Source organism: Denticeps clupeoides, chromosome 12, assembly GCF_900700375.1.
Source record: "Denticeps clupeoides chromosome 12, fDenClu1.1, whole genome shotgun sequence".
In the NCBI taxonomy this organism is placed as follows: domain Eukaryota; kingdom Metazoa; phylum Chordata; class Actinopteri; order Clupeiformes; family Denticipitidae; genus Denticeps; species Denticeps clupeoides.
The window spans coordinates 19,548,902-19,567,818 of record NC_041718.1 but is presented as its reverse complement, the minus strand read 5'-3'; the positions used below and the strand labels follow the sequence as shown (position 1 = coordinate 19,567,818).

Genomic DNA, 18,917 nt, shown 5'->3' with positions numbered 1-18,917 from the left:
CTGCAGGACCACAAGGTTGAAAAGCTTAATCAGGATCATCAGGTTCAGGAAGAGAAAGAGCCACAGCAGCCAGTGACGGTGAGGGGTCCTTTGAAGTTTAAAGACCCCTGTGAGGATTACAAGATCTTAAAATGCATTGGGCAAGGAGCATTTGGCAAAGTTCACAAGGCCAGGAATCTGAAAACTGGTCACTTGGTTGCTATAAAGATTCAAGACTGCACCAAACGCAAATTCATTCTTGTATAAAAGGAGTGTATGCTACTGGAGAGTCTCAACCACCAAAACATCGCCAAGGTCGTGGACAAATACTAGTGGAAAAAAAAGGTCTACATCTGCATGGAGCTTTGCAAAGGTGGAGATCTGGACAACATCTACATGTGTACGGGGTCCTTGAAAGAAAGCCAAGTAGCATTTGTGGCAAAAGAAGTCCTGGCCGCTCTCCTTTACCTCCACCAGAAAGGGTATGTGCACAGGGACATCAAACCAAATAATATTTTGCTTACTGATACTGGTGAGGTCAGGCTTGTGGATTTTGGTCTGATGTCAAGAATCCAGAAGGGGAAGCCCACACCTATTGTTGGAACCCCTGCTTACCTGGCCCCGGAGTTTGTGCTAGAATACCTCAGTGGTGACTATGATGAAAGATGTGATGTGTGGTCCCTGGGAATTACACTACTGGAACTGGCCGAAGGTAGACTTCCTCTGCTCTTAACCAGCTGGAATTCACTCAGTAAGCACTGGAGGCAAAAAATGAGGGTTCCTCGGTTGAGAGAGAGGTGTAAATGGTCTCCAGCATTTCACAGTTTTCTGAAGGACGCCCTGACCCTAAATCCGGCAATGAGACGAAGTGTTGAGGTGCTTCTTCAGCACGAGTTCCTGAGAAACGTGGAGCATGAACCATCACCGTTGAAGAGGCGTCTGCGCCGCTGCAAATTCCTGGGGGGTATCAGGAAATTCTTCAACCAAGTCAAGTTGGATGTGCGACTGATCTGTCACAGTTATCTCAATTTAACACTTTAAAGGCCAACAACGCACCAAATACGAACTAGCCTTAAAACACATTAATATGTAGACTGAAAATAAAAAAATAGTAGTTTTTTCAGGCATCTGTACTTTATTAGGGTGACCACATACTAATCGAAGCATCACAAACACACCACTACCCTTCCCGTTCATGATAAGATTAAAGTTTTTTATTTGTCACATGCATTGTCATTGCTGTACAACACACAGTGAAATGCGTCAGGTGTCCTCTCAATTCTCAAACCAGAACTTTACTTAAGTCTGGAAATATCTTACTTTTGAATCCAATGCAAAATGTGAAATGTGTTGTTCCTTTTCATATTAGCTAATAAATATTATAAAATCTTTAGAAAGTGCACAAACATGTTGCTCCTTGAGCCGTTATAATAATAATAAAATAAAACTAGAAGCCAAAATTCCAGGGGAAATTTTGATGGGTCTGTCCGGGCATTGGTCACAGCTGCGGGCATGTAATTTGTAAAATGGGAATTCTTTAATGTGGTACTGCAGTATCACTTCAAAGAAGTTTTTTTTTACAAATGCTACCAATGCTAAAACTAGCGATCAATACATTCCAATGGGAAATTACTCTGTTTCAGCGTTAATAGCTCGGCCAGGCCCAGTCCGATCGCTTATAAAAGTAATAGCACACCTCACGCAACAAAGCTCTAATTTTTGATATATAACACGCGGGTGTGCGTGCTTCGGTACGACCCGCATTAATTGCCGAAAAAAGGCTGAAATAATAAATAATAAATAAATAAATTTTTTTCGCCCATTTACACTTTTTTGTTTTCCCAAATTTGTGCATGATCCGTAAGTCAGACGGCGATAAACCATACGTCAAATCGTCGGCCTTGGCGAGATCTACGAGACGCTTCCGAAACGCTTTTTGGCTAATTGCGCGCGGACCGTAAATCCGGCCGAGCCGAGCCATACGTCAAACCGTGCGTAACGACAAGCCGCACGATTTGATATCAGAGTCGTGTGTGTGCTGTGAAGCGTTTCATCGCAAATTCTTGGAAACCAGATTTTTTCACACTTTTAATGTTTTGGACGTGATTTGTGGCCCTCCTGTAATCCCCAAAGAAGCAACCAATACGTCATTGTGTGTGGAGAGGTCAGGCCTTCGGCCTGACCTCTCCGTTTTTTTTGTGCGTCTCACGGCCTTAACGTGGCAGCCACAAATGCGAGACATGGCCTTTTTGGCCTCCTTCCCTATTTCCCATGTTTTCCTGACAGCTGTTGGCGCTAGCAACACATCCAATATGTCAGATCTCCCGTGTCTCTAGCTTTTACGGCTGGTCACAGGGAGCTGAAAACCTCTTCCTCTGCGCAACAGTAAACCGTACTTTTTATGCTTTGAACCCGATTTGTGGGCGGGCCGTGCGACCTACCAAAACAAAAAATATATCATCGTGTGCGGAGTGGTCAGGCCTTCGGCCTGACCACTCCGTTGTTTCTGTGCGTTTCACGGTCTTATCGTGGCGGCCTTGGACGTAAGACGTGTCCTTTTATTGCCTTTTTCCCGGTTTTCCGGCTTTTTCCGGGTTTTCCAAACCCCCGTTGGTGCCACCGACTCGTCCCATACGTCGGATCGTAAGACTCGGCGAGGCCTTCGGCCCCGCCTCGATTTTCGGGTCGCTAGCTTCAACGGTTAGCCTCAGGGAGCCAAAAACGCGTTCCCGGCACGATGGTAAACGGTACTTTTTACACGTTTTAACCCGATTTGTGGCCGGGCCGTACGACCTACCAAAGCAAAAAATATATCATCGTGTGCGGAGTGGTCAGGCCTTCGGCCTGACCACTCCGTTGTTTCTTTACGTTTGACGGTCTTCGCGTGGCGGTCTTTAACGTGAGACATGTTCTTTTTTGCCATTAATAGCACAATAATAAATGGTCTGTCTTCCTGACAGACCCAATAAAAATGGACTAACACAAAAAATACACATGTATGCTTTACATCTGCCAAATATATAGACTTTTTTTTAAAATAAAGTGCCACCTGAGCTGCCAGAACGATAAATCATTTATAAAAACAATACAAATCAGAAAATTTAACAGGATTTGTTTGAATGTCAGAACTTGTTCTCTACACTACACTGCAGATGCACACACTCACAGACGCACACACTCACAAACTCTCACACTGACACACACACACACTGCAAAAAATGCTTTTCTAACTTAGTAGTTTTGTCCTGATTTCAGTCCAAATCTCTAAAAAATCTTAAATCAAGATACATTTACTAGACACATGAAATAGCATAAGAAATTTCTTGTTTTCTTGTTTGTTTAAAACAAGCACAATTATCTGCCAATGGGGTAAGAAAACTAATCTTAATGAGATATAATCTCAAACAGAAGTATCACTTAATTTTCTCATGCCATTTTTCTTGTCTAGTAATCTTGATTTAAGATTTTTTAGAGATTTGGACTGGAAACGAGACAAAATGACTAGGTAAGAAATGCTTTTTTTTGCAGTGTAGCTATACATGACAACAGATAGAAAAATGAATGGTCCAAAAAAGGCTAGTGAATAAAAACATGTCTTTAGTCTTTTAATGCAAAGTAACTATAGCACCCCTGCTTTACTACTGTTATTAACAGTAGGGACACAATAGGCGAGTCGTCCATGCGGAGACGCAGAGAACAGTCCGAACGCTGTTTCATCCCCCCTCCACACCTGTAGGTGGCGCTGTAGGTCCCCGTCTAGTTCTCCTCCGCGGCGAGTTAAACACCAGCACCAGGGACATTACGTTCCTCACTTCAAAACGGAACATAAGTCGGATTCTGTAGCGACTTTTCCTGCTGCTGAACTCCCTTCTTCCTCCTCATGAAACGCGCGTTTCAGGTGCTGGATCATTGCCGTGGTGCTCCCGTGCCATGTTGCTTTTGCATATTTTCGCGCAGAGTTCTCTGCCTCCGCCATGTATCTGTCCTTTTTTTTTTTTTTTGCTCCGCGCTGTTTATGAGGCGCCAAAATCCGTTGCCAACTCTTTTAGTAGTCGATTTTTATCGATTCGTTGTTGCAGCCCTACTGGGCACAGAAACTGGGTGAAGGATGAACAGGTGCACATGTGAAGGGAAACTTTAGATTCCTCAGCCCAGAGGTCCCCCCACCCCACCTCACCTTAACTAAAGACAAAATGGTGCCGGATGCATGGCAATACCAGGCTGCATAATCCTCATTGGCTTGCTGTAAGGGGCTCAGCCATCAAGAGAATTCTTTTCACGGTTTCCCAGATGACAAAACATTGTTGAACATTGTAGAAGAACTGTCGATTTAAAACCATATCGCAAACATTAAAAGAAAATGCAGAGGCATCACCACAACAGCAAAAAAAGGACTTGTTTTATTTGCAGAAATTAAACAGAAATCTTAAATATATACATATTTTTTTCCATAAACATGGAAAGCTCTCAGCCAACCATCGATCTCTTCCTGCCTCTTAAGCGAACCTCGTCCAGCTTCTTAATGACGGCGGGGGCTTTTTTGGACGCGGCCGTGTAGCTGTTCAACAGCTGCTGGAACAGGGACTCAGTGTTGGGGTGAGTGCTGAGAAAGGCCTTCTCCAGGACATACATGTCCACACCCTTGTCCTCGGGGAGGGCTGATGTGTAGCTCAGGCCAAAGTCAATGAGGACCAGGTCAGCGCCTGGCCCCTCCGAGCCGTTTCTCAGCAGCATGTTGGATGTGGTCAGGTCTCCATGGATCACATCCTCGTCATGCATTTTGGCAAGAATACGACCCATCTCGTCTGCTAGGCCACCGAGACTCTCCGGGTTATCTCCAGACTGTTGGGTGGTGACGATGTGGTCCCTCACGGTGATGGAGCCCACCAGGTCTTCCATGAATATGCAGTGTGTGGTGTAGTCAACAAAGTACACAACTGGAACGCTAATCCCTGCAGCAAGGACAGATGAGATTAATGGAAAGGTGCAACACCAGTGACATTCCATTTATATTAACCAGACGTCAACCTCTGCATTTTCATTTCGTGTCATTTAAACAACCAGACCTCATCTGTCCCACCAAATACTCTTAAGAAAATATTTTACCCGCAAAATTGTGAGCGTTTTTAATATGCTGGTTTTTTTCTAAGAACTGTTTGAATGAAACTAAATGAGAAATGGCTCCAAAATCAGGTGTCAAACGTTCTCAAATATTAATGCAGATCAACCCCACATGCAGCGGCTTTGGCTAAGGCGTGGCATGAGATTTCCAGCAGGGGGCGGAGCTCTCTCTGCACTGCTGCCAGATACAGACAGTTTCACCCCCTCCAAAAAAATAAGGAAATAAAACGCACTCAAACGCACACGTGAAAACAAGAAAGAATCCGATAGGCATTTAACTGTCGCGACCACATGTGGTCATCGATACTCAGCTACGACAAGCATTTTGTCTGAAATATTAAATAAATAATAATAATAAAAAAAAACATAATCTGGCAACACGTAGTCCGGGGGACAATCGCGACGTTTCGGGACAGAATGAATAAACACTACAGGATTCCCGACTGATAAATAAGACAGGAAGGGGGCTATCGGCGGGTTCCGTGAGCTCCCACCCGCCTTCCTGCAGCGCAGCGCCGCCCGCGCCTCCTGCACGGTCCTCCGGCGCGTCAGCTTCTCGTCCAGCTGCGGGTGCCGGTAGCGTTTCGGGAAGCGGTGCTTGACGACGGCCGCTCTTCCCAGGAACTTCCCGCGGTAGATGCGCGCCTCGGCCCCCTGCTTCCACAGCGCGCAGCCGGCGAGGAGCGGCGCGGCCGAGTCGCTGCGGTCCGAGGCCATGTTGCCGTCCGGCAGACGGGGGAACCGACGCTGGCGCCGCCTGTCAGCGCGGAGTGGAACTGCAGCGCCGGGATTTATTTTCCTTGATCGTTCAAGCATCTAAGGAATTGTTGGGGATGTCAGGAAGTAATAAAAAGCCGGGAAAAGTGTGGACGCAGTTCTTACATACGTGCCACTGAGCAAGACACCGTGCCCACACGCTGCTCCCTCGGGACATTCTGCCAAGACATTGTAAATTTCCTGCTTGTGGGACTAATAAAGGATTATCTTATCTTGTGGTATTTTATATTATCTTATCTTATAGTATTTTATCTCATCTTATAGTGGTGGCCTAGCGGTTAAGCATCCCCGTAATCAGAAGGTTGCCGGTTCGAATCCTGATCTGCCAAGGTGCCACCGAGCAAAGCACCGTCCCCACACACTGCTCCCCGGGTGCCTGTCATGGCTGCCCACTGCTCACTCAGGGTGATGGTTAAATACAGAGGACACATTTCATTGTGTGCACCGTGTGCTGTGCTCCTGTGTATCACAAGTGACAATTACTTCACAAATGAGACAAATGCTTATCTGCTGACTTCCTCCAGAACCCGATCCAACCATCAGCCACTTGCATTCATTTTCGAGCAGCTTGGAATGCTGGACAAACACAGAGGAATGTCTCGAGCAACAGCAGGCTCTTTATCCGGCTCCTGAGCGATGACCGGAGAACTGGACCGGCCACAGTCAGCCAGGTCTCTTTATTCGAATGCATCTGGGTGTTCGGGTGGCCGCCATACTCCGGACGCCGGGTGTGCGGGAAGGCCTGAAATGTCTGACACTCGCCGCCGGACACATGGTTCAAATTGTGGTCCATTTTGCGTTTTTTTTTTTTTTATCTCGGGGTGGAAATTGGGTGGCATGCGTTTCCAGCAGGGGGTCAGAGGTCAAACACGGTCTGCGGAAAGTGTACGTTTTTTAAAAAGGCCCAATCTGGCAACTCAGATTTAGGCGAAAACAGCGCGGCCGAACTGGCAATAAATACTACAAGTATACTACAAGTGCTGGTATATAGTTAATACTAGAACTGTAGAACAAATCAATCTTAGTATGAGGCAAGAATAACAAAATTAAAAAAATAATACAAAAATGTTTTCGATTGATTGAAGAGCATTTTGGTGGGACTGGGTTATTCCGTTCCTACCAGAAATAAATCTTCTTTTTTTTTTATTCTTTAAATTCTTTAATTTTGAATTCTTTAAATCTTTAATTTCTTTATTTTCACTGTACCGCCCCGGCGACAGAGTCAAATCTGTGGATGAAACATGACACCTTCAGAGTTCCTCCAAAGAAGCTCCACCTGGAGGAGGAGGAGGAGGAGGAGGCGGCTCTGCCACGTAAACCGACTTCCTCCCGTCGGAGCTGCATGGGAAGCAGGCGCTGATCCTGAACCTCCTCACACTCTACACACACACTCTGCACAACTAGACAAAGGCGGTCTGAGTGGAGGAAAAGTACGGATGCGCACGGAGAGTAATGTATGCGGTGATTAGATGCATTAATAATTACAACACCTCTATTAACCGAATGAAAAGCAACGTTGAAACCTTTATCCGTATTTTCTTGGGCATTTTGTAACTGGGCACCTTTATTCTCTGACAGTTCGCCCTCCTGATAGACGGCTTTTTGTTTTATTACTGGCCGGATGATTTGATTGGAGGTTAATCTGCATGCGGACAATAAGGCCCTTTATTAATCTGATCATAAGGCCCGTCATGCCCTGTTCAGGAACAGGGGCCCGTGTTGTGTCCCTCTCAAGTGGGCATCAACAGCCATGAGTTGCCATGGTTACGGGCTCTTCTGTGTGCGCCCTGTCCTGTCCTGAGGTTTTATTCCCGCTCTCCTATTCCTGGTTTGCAGCTCGGATGGATCCCGGGACTCGTCCCTGACCCCTGGATGGAAAATGGGTAAGGGGGCGTCCAACTTCTAACAATTTTTAAATGTAGCAAGAAAAAGATCTCATCTCATGTTTCTTAGCATCAAATTGTTGCTAAGAAACATCTAGAACATAAAGCAGTAAAGCATAAAAAATGTCATGGCCTTATTCTGTAAGCAGTCGGTTCATTTCTGTCTATGGTGAAGGCGACACCAGCAAGCGGTCGGTGGTAAAAACAGCCGCGAGAGCGTCTTTACGTCCCGCAGTTCCCTCCCTGTTTGTGACGCGCGGTGGTCTCTGCACCCTGCAGGCTCGTCTGTGCTCCTGGCGGCGCTCGTGTCCACGCTGGGCGGGCTGGTGTTCGGCTACGAGCTGGGCATCATCTCCGGCGCGCTGCTCCAGCTGCAGGCCGAGTTCGGACTGGACTGCTTGGAGCAGGAGGCTGTGGTCAGCGCCCTCCTCGTCGGGGCGGCGCTGGCCTCGGTGGTGGGCGGCTGGTTTATTGACCGGCATGGCCGCCACGCCGCCATCCTGGCCAGCAACGTGCTGCTCCTCGGAGGCAGCTTGGTCCTGGCAGTTGGCAGCTCGTTCACTCCACTCGTACTCGGCCGCTTCGCTGTGGGGTTCGCCATGTGCGTCTCCTCCATGTCCTGCTGCATTTATGTTTCGGAGGTCGTGACACCCAAGCGAAGGGGCCTGATGGTGACCCTCTACGAAGCAGGCATCACAGTAGGCATCCTGGCTGCTTATGCTGTAAATTACATCCTGGCCAATGTTCTGGGCGGCTGGAAGTACATGTTTGGCCTTGCCATGGTGCCGTCACTGGGTCAGTTCATCACCATCTGGTTCTTGCCTTCTGTACCTCAAAGACCCGGCAGTCCCAACCAGGACGTCACGGACGCGGACAAAAAGCAGTACAGCATCCTGGACCTCTTCCAGAGCAAAGACAACATGCGGACCAGGACGGCCATCGGACTCGGCCTGGTCCTCTTCCAGCAGTTCACTGGGCAGCCCAACGTCCTCCTCTACGCCTCCACCGTCTTCCACTCGGTGGGTTTCCACAGCAACGCCTCAGCAGTGCTGGCCTCGCTGGGCCTGGGCGTGGTCAAGGTCATCGCCACGGCCGTCTCCATGCTCGCTGCCGACCGGGTGGGCCGGAGGCCGCTGCTGATTGGTGGCAGCGTGGTGATGGCCGTGTGCCTGCTGCTCATCGGGATCCTGAGCGGCCACTCGGTGCTGGACGCCAAGAGGCCGTGCAGCTCGGCAAAGGTGGACGCGAACGGCAGCGCGGCAGCACCGACCCATGCCACGCCCATCATGCCATCTCTGGCCACCACCAACAGCGGCCTGGGCCTGGAACAGGCCTGGGAAACACCAAAGGCTGCTGAACGTTCCGGAGATGCCTTCACTGAAGCACCTGCACCATATGAGCGCGGACTGGCAAACTGGGGCATCCTTGTCTGCATGATGACTGTTGTTGGTGCATTCTCCGTCGGATTTGGTCCAAGTGAGAGCAACCTCCACCGTTTAAACGTTAGACCATTAAACGCTGTTTTCGCCAAAGTCGAGGTGACGTGAACTTTTCTGCTGCTGAGTTTCAGTGACCTGGCTGGTCCTAAGTGAGATCTTCCCGGCCAGTGTGAGGGGGAGGGCCTTCGCCTTCACGAGCTTCTTCAACTGGGCGGCCAACCTGGTCGTGACCTTCTCCTTCCTCAATGTCATCGGTAAGTGCAGAAACGCACATGACTCTCTAACGCCCAGCTGAACCTAAATCGATTATTAAAGATTAAAGGGCCAGATCTCATTTTTCTCCAGAACCTTCAAATGAGGTTGAAATCTGTGCTCCCGCAGACGATGGAGGTCACATTTTTATACCAGGTCCTTGTTCATCAGTGGCCACTGAGAACTGAGAACGTTAAACCAGCAGAATAAATCACTTTTTACATTGGGAGCTTTTTTCTCTTCTAGATTCGATCGGCGTGTCGGGAGTTTTCCTGCTGTACGCAGTGGTCGGAGTGGCAGCCGCCGTATTCGTTTACTTCATGGTGCCCGAGACTAAAGGGAAGACCCTTCAGCAGATAGACAAGGAGCTCTGTGAGAAGAGGTAAAAGAACGTTGTCTGTGGACCACACACTGGATTTAGTGGCTTTTCTGGAAACTGGGTTGAGGGAACAGGTGTAAAAAAAAAAAAAAAAAAAAAAAAAAAGAAACACCTCCTAGAATGTTCTATTATGTCTTTTTCAAACGTTAAGAAAGACTCTCGCTCTTATCAATGAAGCACCCTCATGGTCTGGACTATGATTTCCTCACATCCCCCAGGTTCCAGAACAGTGCGGAATACTGCCAGGTGATGCATAGAGTCTCTTCTCCGGGATACCAGAGGGTGGATAACAGCGGCTCTGGGGTGTAGATCCCCGGCCAAGAGGACAACTCGCGACACCAGAAGGGCCAGTGGCATATCCACAACATGATATTCCACCGATTCTACAGAAGCTCAGCAGCCTCCAGCCAGTCAGGGTCTGCTGCAGAAGCTCACCTTGGCCCAACACACGAGCTGAGAGCCTCATCATCGCCCATCAGAGTCCCAGCATGGCCAGGAAGGACGGGGGGTCATATGGCACGAAATTCCAGGGGACTGTTATATGGTGTTCATTTTTTAAATAATCTGTTTTGTAACCAGCTTTTTGGAATTTAAGTGTTATCTATTCTATTTATAACTTCTGGATTACCAGAGAGCTCATTTCCTTTATTATTAAGTATTCAAAATAATTTCAAACAGAGACCGCAGATAAATAAAACACCTTTATTTACACAAATATTCTCAAATACTAGTCTTCTACATTGGGACATAAAAATATATACAGTGATGTTGAGGACTTATACCACTTCATTTGTGTCGACGTATGCATGTACAGAGGTTCTCACATATGCATATTCATATGTACAGCTGAGCGTCAGTCATCTCTGGCACTATAAACGGGTTAAAAGAAACTCAGAACGGTCCTCTAAAGTCACTGTGAAAGGCCCGGTGGCAACTAATTATTTAAAAATAATTCAAACACAGACAGCACTGTTTCTGAATGAAACCGTACAGCTCAGCGTAACCCGTCTGGATCATGATCTTCAACCGATGAAAGCAGGAAGAAACGCTCCCACTTATGGAGAACTCAATTAAATGAAATAAGAAAAAAAAAGAAAAAAAAAAGAAAAGAACTGAAGTCTTCACAAGCTTTAGAATAACTTTGGTTTTACTTATTTTATTATTGGATGGGAGGACAGGATTTTAAATAAATAAATGTTTATAATTATAATATGAAGAAGAATTGAACGAATGGGTTGTCCAAGCATCTCCACAAACCAAAAAACCCACTAATAATAATAATAATAAATGAGGATAATGGGGACTAGAGGTACAGGTGACTTGGGTCGCCGGAGACTCCGCCGCCCGCTGCAGGTGATCAGCACCAGTAGTCCCATCACTACGGAAACAGCTCGTGAACAGGCAACGGCGTGTGCGTAACGGAAAACGAAGAGCTGCTTGGCGACCCGGCGAGGCGGCCCCCGACAGGATGTGCTGTGTTTGGTCCCAACACCTGATCCGCTTGGTTCAGTTTCGACACCATGGACACACACACTGAATATCACCACCTGTGAAGTGTAATTTTTGCAGAACGGGAACACACACACACACACACACACACACACACACACACACACACACCAACCCTCAGGAACAGTGGAATACCTGTGGATCTCTCACACACACACACCTCCAAACGAAACGAAAACATCCCTATCTGATAACACTGTCCCACAAGTTGGCATCACAGAGCTCAGTGTTGGAGTGGACTGGCAGACTGAGGAGCCCCTGTGGCGGGCACCGGAGGGGTCAGGCTGTTGGCAGCAGACAGGACCGGCGAGCCGGCCAGGGGCCCGAGGGCAGTGGAGGCGGGCAACGCCGCGATGCCTGCAGGAGGAGCAGAGGGACACATTCATCACTACAGCCTAAAACTCACCTCTAGTCTACAATTCATTAGAAGTAAGGGGTCTAATCTGGTTAATAATCTGCTGACATTAACATGACAAAAGATTTTATTTTTTTTTTTTTACAGTGTGTGTGTGTGTGTGTGTGTGAATAAAACATCCAGGACACACCTTCTCCATAAATATTTCAAAGAGGACACAAAAACCCCCAGAGCTTCAGCGTGAGCTGCTGAAACACTGCAGCTCTGTTCACATTAATTACAATAAACGCTCCAATCAGGAACATGCTCATGCTCAAGTTCAACCAGATCCACATCGTTGGGTGACAAAGCGTTGCATGACTAAAGAAACTATTATTTATCTTCAAAAACAATTATTTTTTTTATTATAAAAAAAACAAGTCATGATTGATAATAATATTGAGTTGTGAAAGGGCTCCAGATGTCTACCGTAAATTACGGTATATATAGCGCCCATATATATAGGTTGCACCCACTGATTTATAAAAGAAAATCGTAGCATAAGCCTCAGGTAATGGCGGTAATATCCACAAATACATACACATACCGCAAATGCTTTTTTCAACTAAAGTTGAGACAACTAAAGTTGTCTTCTTCAGTATTGGAATTGAACAGCCTGAAGATATGCAATTAGTTTGTCAGACATTTTCTTGGCGAAAATAAAGGTAAAAAAAGAAGAAGTACCACCATTGTTCTCCTGAGCACTCAAGGTCACATGCAGCAGCTCTATTTCCTTCTGACTGTTTGTAAAAAAGTAGCAGCTTATATGGCAGAATTTGCGGTAACTTGGGCAGCAGGCTCCTTCGGCTGGTAGCGTACAGGCACCCTCTAGTGGTATCTTGGAAATCCAGGATTAGAGCTGCAAACCTGTTTTGCCGTTTCATAGAAGTGTTTTGCATGTTGTAAATTTGTTTTAAAGAAATTGACATTTTGATAAATTAAATAGTTTGATTTGGAATTCTAGGCCCCCCTTGTCAGGTAATTGAATCCATATCTGTTCCGTTCATAACAGCAAGCATATTTGCCTTTCGTCTTTAAAAAAAAAAAAAAAAAAAAACTGTAATTGTCAGGTTGAATTCTATCGTGCTCGAGTCATTTTTTAGGCCCAATTACAGCTCTATCCAGGACGCCACATGCTGTTTAGAATGATTATTTAATCTAAACAGCTTGTATATATGGTTATTATACACATTATTATTACTTAAATAAATAAATAAATATATTTTAGTAATAATAATGTGTGTAAACCCGATTCTCATAAACGACGTTAAAAAGTGACATTCGGCATAAGCCCCTCCTGACCTGTGATCACGCTGGCAGTGCTGGCCGCTGTGCTGGCAGGAGGGATGCTGGCGGCGCCCGGCATCCGGGACTGGTCCTTCACTATGGGATCTGCGGGCAGAGATCGGCAGCGTTAACCGCCACGCGGCTCTCCGGCACCAACCAGCGTGCCGCTGGCGCGTCACTCACAGAAGTAGGGGTGATCCATGGCCTCCCGGGCGGTGAGTCGGGCCTGGTGGTCGTAGCGCAGCAGCTTGTCCAGGAAGTCCAGTGACTCTGGGCTGACCAGGTGCTGGTTCTCGCTGTGGACGAAGCGCTCCCAGCGCTTACGGGAGTGTCTGACCACAGACAGAAGACGTCTTTTAAAATAATAATAAAATTTGAATCAAGTAAAGTCTGGACTGCTGTACGCGGACTCACCTCCCCAGAATGTCGTTGAAGCGCGGCTCCAGCTCGATGTTATATTTGTCGATGTAGTCGTACAGGTCTTCGGTTCCCAGGACTTTGGCTATTCTCACCAACTTTAGGGGGGGGTACATGAATTATGATTAATGACAATAAAAAAATACATTTACAATACAGGCCACTTTTTGCCTGCACTATTTTTTGGGGGTTTTGTCATCTCAGATGCTTACGCTAATATAGTCCTCAAATGGACATTTGGACCAAATGGACCAGTTTATCTGACCAAACCCCAACATGACAAACACGTAGAATGACTATGGATTCATTCTCACACCCCCCGTACATAAAGAGCGGCGGACCTGGTCGTAGTTGTCGTGACCGTGGAAGAAAGGCTCCTTCCGGAAGATCATACTGGCCAACATGCAGCCCAGACTCCACATGTCCAGACTGTAATCGTACATCTGGAAAAGGAAGCGTTATTAAGCCAAGTGGCTCCGCGGCCTGCTGTTTCATCCAGGGGATCGACAGAACAGAGACACTTACCTGATAATCCACGAGGAGTTCAGGCCCTTTGAAGTAGCGAGAGGCGACCCTGACATTGTACTCCTGTCCAGGGTGGTAAAACTCGGCAAGCCCCCAATCAATCAGACGCAACTGAAGAGAAATGTGGATCATTCAGGGTTCCCACTCGGGAGTCAGAACTAAAATTCTCTGACTTTTCCAGACCAAAAAACATCTCATAATAATAATAATAATAATAATAATAAAAAAAGTTCAATATAACGCTTGTGGGCAGAAAAGGGCGTTTAAAGGGGTTATATAAATGGTTTACGGCATTGAACGTTTTAGAGCGGAAGAGGTAAAATCCTCACTGGGAACAGATGCGTACATACACACCAGGTTACGGCTACTGCACCATATGGAATTAACAAAATTCCATGACTAGGCACCCAAATGATCAAATTCCCTGATATTCCAGAAATTCTTCTTACGATAGTGGTGGCTTAGTGGGTAAGGAAACGGCCCTTGGTTGCTGGTTGGAGACTGGTGCCACTGAGTAAGCACCGTCCACACAAACTGCTCCCCGGCGCCTGTCATGGCTGCCCACTGCTCACCAAGGGTGATGGTTAAAAGCAGAGGACACATTTCGTTGCGTCACCGTGTGCTGTGCTGCAGTGTTTCACAATGACAATCACTTCACTTTCACTTCAGTCACAAGGTCATGTGACGCGCTGCTGTTGAATGACGCCACTTAGAAATAAATTATCCCCGATAATAAATAAATGTGAACAGGTATTTATGGCTCAATCGCCATCAGTGCTAGATGAAGCACAAATCAAGTAATTGGATCTACTTCTGAAATCTCATTAGAAACGACAAACGTTCCCGATTCTGACGGTGAAGGTTAAATACCTTCCGGTGCTCGTGATCAATCATGACGTTGTGCGGCTTGACGTCCCGATGCATGATGCCCATGCTGTGGCAGTAATCCAGCGCCTGCACACACACACAAAATGGAGCTCAGCTGGCCGATCCAAAATGGCTGCTGCTCATTTTATACAACAATGACATCTAAAAGGATGAATGTACCTCCAAACAAACACCAAACGTAAGAAGACAGGATTAGCAGTGCACCTTGGACCCACCTTGAGAATTTCGTACATGTAGAACCGAATGTCGTAGTCTGACAGGGTCTGGTACAGTTGCTGTGGAAGGAGAACGGGGTTTTAGTGGAGAACAACTTAAGGCACTCTCAAACGGCCAACAATTAAAGAGCAGGGTTCTTGCACTATTTTACAGAAGAATTTGCATGGCTTGTCAGGTACTCTACGTACGTGGCCCCGTACGTGTGCAAACGCGGGGGGGCCTCCGCTACTTTTAAACGTAGAAAAACTTTCCTTGTGCAGTCTTACAGTAACTACGTACTTCATTATACATTCATGAGTCAATCAGATTCCAATGAATTTTCACACAAGTTTTAGAATACAAAATTCCAGGTTTTTAATGACCGTAATAACCCTGAAAGAGGTGCAGGCCATATCCAGAAACGCTAGCAAAATTAACGCCAGAAAACCGGAAGCCCTCAGACCCTGCGGGTTCGAACTTCCAACAACCGTCCTAACGACTGGGCAACGGTTCCGGCAGATTCTTACCTTAAAGTCTGTGTTGTTGACATGCTCAAAAACCAGGGCTGGGGTCCGTGACTGAAACGTAAATAAATTATTTCCAATTTTTATGCAAACATTCCTAGTTTAAGAAAGTCAACACGTTAAATGAAGGCGTGGCACCTAGTCCAAACGTGGTATTCCGGAAAGAACAAATTCGGATCAAGCTGTGTGGCCGGGTTACTGAGTCCCATTCCAGAAATTGAAATATGAAATAACTAAATAAAAAAAATTATTGTGTGTAATTGACTCACCACTGGGTCTTTAACAATGTCTATGAGGGAGATGATGTTGGGACCACCGCGAAGGTTCTCCAGAATCTTAATTTCCCGTTTGATTTTCTTCTTTTTCACTGGCTGTGAAGGACAGTAAGGTAGGAACTCAAGAATTCGCATTTCGTAGATGGCACGATAAATCAGTAATAGTAATTAAGAGTCTGTAGTTGCCACTGTATTACGTTGTTCTCACCTTCAGTATCTTAACCACCACCTTCTCATTATTAGTGATGTTGATCGCTTCAAATACCTCGCTGTACTTCCCCCGCCCCAGTTTCCTCACCAGCTGGAAATCATCCTGATTTCTGAGAACGAAGAGGAAACACATTTTAAACAAATAAACAGAGCGAAGCGATCAGCGGACATTGTATCTCGAAGCACAAACCACCAGCAACGTAACAGTTTCCACTGTGAACAGGAAGCTGAGCAACGGGCCAATCAGAACCAAGCTCACGAATCTGTCACAGTCCAGGTCAATGGTCCCAGATTTGAACTGCACTTCAAAAAATGGGACGCAAAGCTGGATGGAGGCAGCAGCCTAGTCACTTGCCTACGAACCAGAAGACCCAGGTTCAAAGACACTCAGGGTTTAGGGTCATGCTCAGGGACACAATGGTAGTGAGTGGGACTTCGTGGCCCTCTGGCTCCTGGGCGGGGGTGTTATCCACTAGGCTAATTTACTTTTGGTATAAGTTCCAAGATCTCACCCCCACTCCACCACGTGGCTCTCGTAGTCCCAGTACTCCCTGGGCCGGTGTGTGTTCACCTCCGTATACACTCGCGCCCGGCTCGGCACTGGTCCAGACATGTCCGACAGCTTGGCAGGCAGAAGGGTAGGGGGCTCTGAGCTCAGCAGGCGAGAAGGGCGGGCTCAGAGAGCAGGGGACGATGGTAGGGCTACAGGCTGGGCCACTGGGAGAGGTGGGTGGGGACGTTGCTGTTGGAAGAACCAATTAGAAACATTCAATTATACATCCGAGTTTGTATTTTCACCCTATGCCCGTCATCGGGCAATTTGTTTGCGACCTCAACATTGGCATTAAATGACAGTCTGAAATATGCATTAGTAGTATTAGGAAAATTTTCTTGAATATAAAGAATTTACGCTATCTTGTAAAGCCGTTCTGCGATGTAATGAGGCTTTAAACATGATGAGACGCAGCTGAAGATAGAAGACTTGAGGGTTTGAAGATAAATGATTAGGAACAGGGCCCATAGAGTTTCAAACTTAAACCACCACGATAGTACTGGGCAAATATATATATATTAATTTACCTTAACTGTTTATTGCAGAATTTCCTTATTTTCATCAAAAAAGGCTCACCACAGCTGCTATCCTATAAACAATATTCTTTAATCTATTAAACATTATTACTTAAGACACGCAACTTACTGTTAAACTATTGAGTCAATGGTTTTATATTGACTTTTCTTAAAACGTTGAAGAATAACTGTTTGAGCGTAAAAAAAAAAGTTCTACCAAGTACCCGTTATAGCGATGGGAAAAAAAACAACATATGAGCTTATAGATAAACTGGTATCCTGTACATGAGAAAGTCAAACTCTTACACAGAACGTTCAAGGGAGGGTATCGCGGCACCAGCTGCATCGGGAGATTTTGTATTTTATTAGCGTACCGCGATAATACCGCGTCAACGAATATCGCGATACTTCACCGCATTACCCCGCGAGGCTATCCTCCGGTATCTACGACCGGGACAAATCGCCTTTCGGGCATCGCGCCGCCGCGTGTGTTCAGGCTCCTTCCCCGCCCGCCACGCGTGGAACCTGCACCCGAATTTTCGGGCTCGGAAAACGTGGATTTCGCAACCGACGCAGCGTCAGGGCGACTTCGGCCGCATTGTATTAAACCAGCGTTTCGCGCCTTTACTTCTGTTTGCGGCTGAGAGCACCGAGGCCGGGGCTGGGCGTGAAAACGCTGGCCCGGTTTTTACGTCGCCGGTCCGCCGGCGGATCTTTGCCCGACCTCGCCCCTCCATGACGAGCCGCTAAGCGTCAGGCGCCACGCCGCCGAAAGGACGAAAGAGCCGCACGGCCCCGCCGGTACCTCCGAGACGAGGGCGCTCCGCGGGGACGCGGGAATCCTCCTGGTTCGCGGCGTAGATTCTGCTGTATCAGATACAATATGGCCGCTCCGTGGCGTCCACACACACACACACTGGCCGACAGTGAAGCGAGAAGCCAAAAACCCGCAACTTCCGCTGACGTCATCGAGGATGGAGATGCCTGATTGGCGGACGCGTCCAGGTCCGTGAACACAGAAACAACACACGACACTAAACACAACTACTGTCCCGGTCCCGCCCATTTACCCATGATTCCTCGCAGTCAGGTCGCTGCCGACATGGCAAGCCGTTTAAAATCAAACCCGAGAACATCAAAGTAGTTTATGGCAAATGTAGATTATAAAACCTGTTTTATAATTTGTAGATCATGTTTACATTTACTGGCCTGATCCAGAGCGACTTACAATCAGTAGTGACAGGGACAGTCCCCCCTGTAGACACTCAGGGTTCAGTGTCCTGCTCTGGGACACGATGGCAGTAAGTGGGGTTTGAACTTCTGGTCCATAGCAAGTGTATCACCCATTAGGCTGGTTTGTCCATTATAAGAAAAAAGAAGCTTTGTTAAAAAACATACAATAAAAATTACGTGTGTGTGAATTGAACAACTTCCAAAACTGCCCAAATTAGCCCAGAGCAAGAGCTTTGCACTCAAGTGAAATCCACAACTTTTTGACTCAAACTGTAATTTACAAATCTTGCCGAAATCGCAACCAAAAATATCAGGGACGTTGACAAATGAAGAGCTGTAGGTATTGAATGATCAGGATCCCTCTGCACTTGCACGGGTTACATTTAGAAACACGGTTTCTTCCACATTCCACTTCCGTTGCTGCGTTAATGAAGGCCTCTCACACACACACACACACACAGCCCATTGTTTTACTGTGGTAGAGGAAGCAGCAGAGCTGTAAAAGACAATGTCAGTCTGGTGGCCTTCTCCACACCCTGTACAGACGTGGCGTAGAAGGGGG

General features: G+C 46.8%; 3 protein-coding genes across 5 annotated transcripts; 1 reads left to right on the top strand and 2 right to left on the bottom strand.

The window, feature by feature from the left end:
* Window positions 1–4,357: 4,357 nt before the first annotated feature.
* tp53rk (TP53 regulating kinase) lies at window positions 4,358–5,849 on the bottom strand. The gene is made up of 2 exons (XM_028999062.1): window positions 5,595–5,849; window positions 4,358–4,931 (listed from the first exon to the last, which is right to left on the bottom strand). The coding sequence occupies exons 1-2, from the start codon at window positions 5,815–5,817 to the stop codon at window positions 4,447–4,449; spliced, it is 708 nt and encodes a 235-aa protein (XP_028854895.1). The 5' UTR covers window positions 5,818–5,849; the 3' UTR covers window positions 4,358–4,446.
* Window positions 5,850–7,221: 1,372 nt separating this feature from the next.
* Window positions 7,222–10,545, top strand: slc2a10 (solute carrier family 2 member 10). 3 transcript variants are annotated; one of them, XM_028998477.1, is made up of 6 exons: window positions 7,222–7,331; window positions 7,714–7,760; window positions 8,040–9,236; window positions 9,331–9,453; window positions 9,698–9,833; window positions 10,049–10,545. In XM_028998477.1, the coding sequence occupies exons 2-6, from the start codon at window positions 7,757–7,759 to the stop codon at window positions 10,137–10,139; spliced, it is 1,551 nt and encodes a 516-aa protein (XP_028854310.1). In that variant the 5' UTR covers window positions 7,222–7,331; window positions 7,714–7,756; the 3' UTR covers window positions 10,140–10,545. The 3 variants fall into 3 exon arrangements, with proteins under 3 accessions (XP_028854310.1, XP_028854311.1, XP_028854312.1); XM_028998478.1 differs by having other exon boundaries at window positions 7,231–7,307; XM_028998479.1 differs by lacking the exon at window positions 7,222–7,331 and having other exon boundaries at window positions 7,665–7,760; window positions 8,040–9,209.
* Window positions 10,518–18,073, bottom strand: LOC114800744 (casein kinase II subunit alpha). The gene is made up of 13 exons (XM_028998481.1): window positions 17,928–18,073; window positions 16,567–16,796; window positions 16,053–16,164; window positions 15,839–15,940; window positions 15,573–15,623; window positions 15,066–15,125; window positions 14,833–14,916; window positions 13,963–14,073; window positions 13,779–13,880; window positions 13,435–13,535; window positions 13,204–13,352; window positions 13,036–13,125; window positions 10,518–11,696 (listed from the first exon to the last, which is right to left on the bottom strand). The coding sequence occupies exons 2-13, from the start codon at window positions 16,665–16,667 to the stop codon at window positions 11,563–11,565; spliced, it is 1,197 nt and encodes a 398-aa protein (XP_028854314.1). The 5' UTR covers window positions 16,668–16,796; window positions 17,928–18,073; the 3' UTR covers window positions 10,518–11,562.
* Between the last annotated feature and the right edge of the window lie 844 nt (window positions 18,074–18,917).

Coding starts and splice junctions, on each gene's coding strand:
- tp53rk (XM_028999062.1), bottom strand. CDS start 5,817: ATGGCCTCGGACCGCAGCGACTCGGCCGCGCCGCTCCTCGCCGGCTGC. Junction 4,932..5,594: donor GCTGCGCTGCAGGAAGGCGG/GTGGGAGCTCAC, acceptor TCCTTGCTGCAG/GGATTAGCGTTCCAGTTGTG.
- slc2a10 (XM_028998477.1), top strand. Junction 9,237..9,330: donor CTCCGTCGGATTTGGTCCAA/GTGAGAGCAACC, acceptor GCTGAGTTTCAG/TGACCTGGCTGGTCCTAAGT. Junction 9,834..10,048: donor AAGGAGCTCTGTGAGAAGAG/GTAAAAGAACGT, acceptor CACATCCCCCAG/GTTCCAGAACAGTGCGGAAT.
- LOC114800744 (XM_028998481.1), bottom strand. CDS start 16,667: ATGTCTGGACCAGTGCCGAGCCGGGCGCGAGTGTATACGGAGGTGAAC. Junction 16,165..16,566: donor AGCCACGTGGTGGAGTGGGG/GTGAGATCTTGG, acceptor CTTCGTTCTCAG/AAATCAGGATGATTTCCAGC. Junction 15,941..16,052: donor TGGTGGTTAAGATACTGAAG/GTGAGAACAACG, acceptor TGTCCTTCACAG/CCAGTGAAAAAGAAGAAAAT.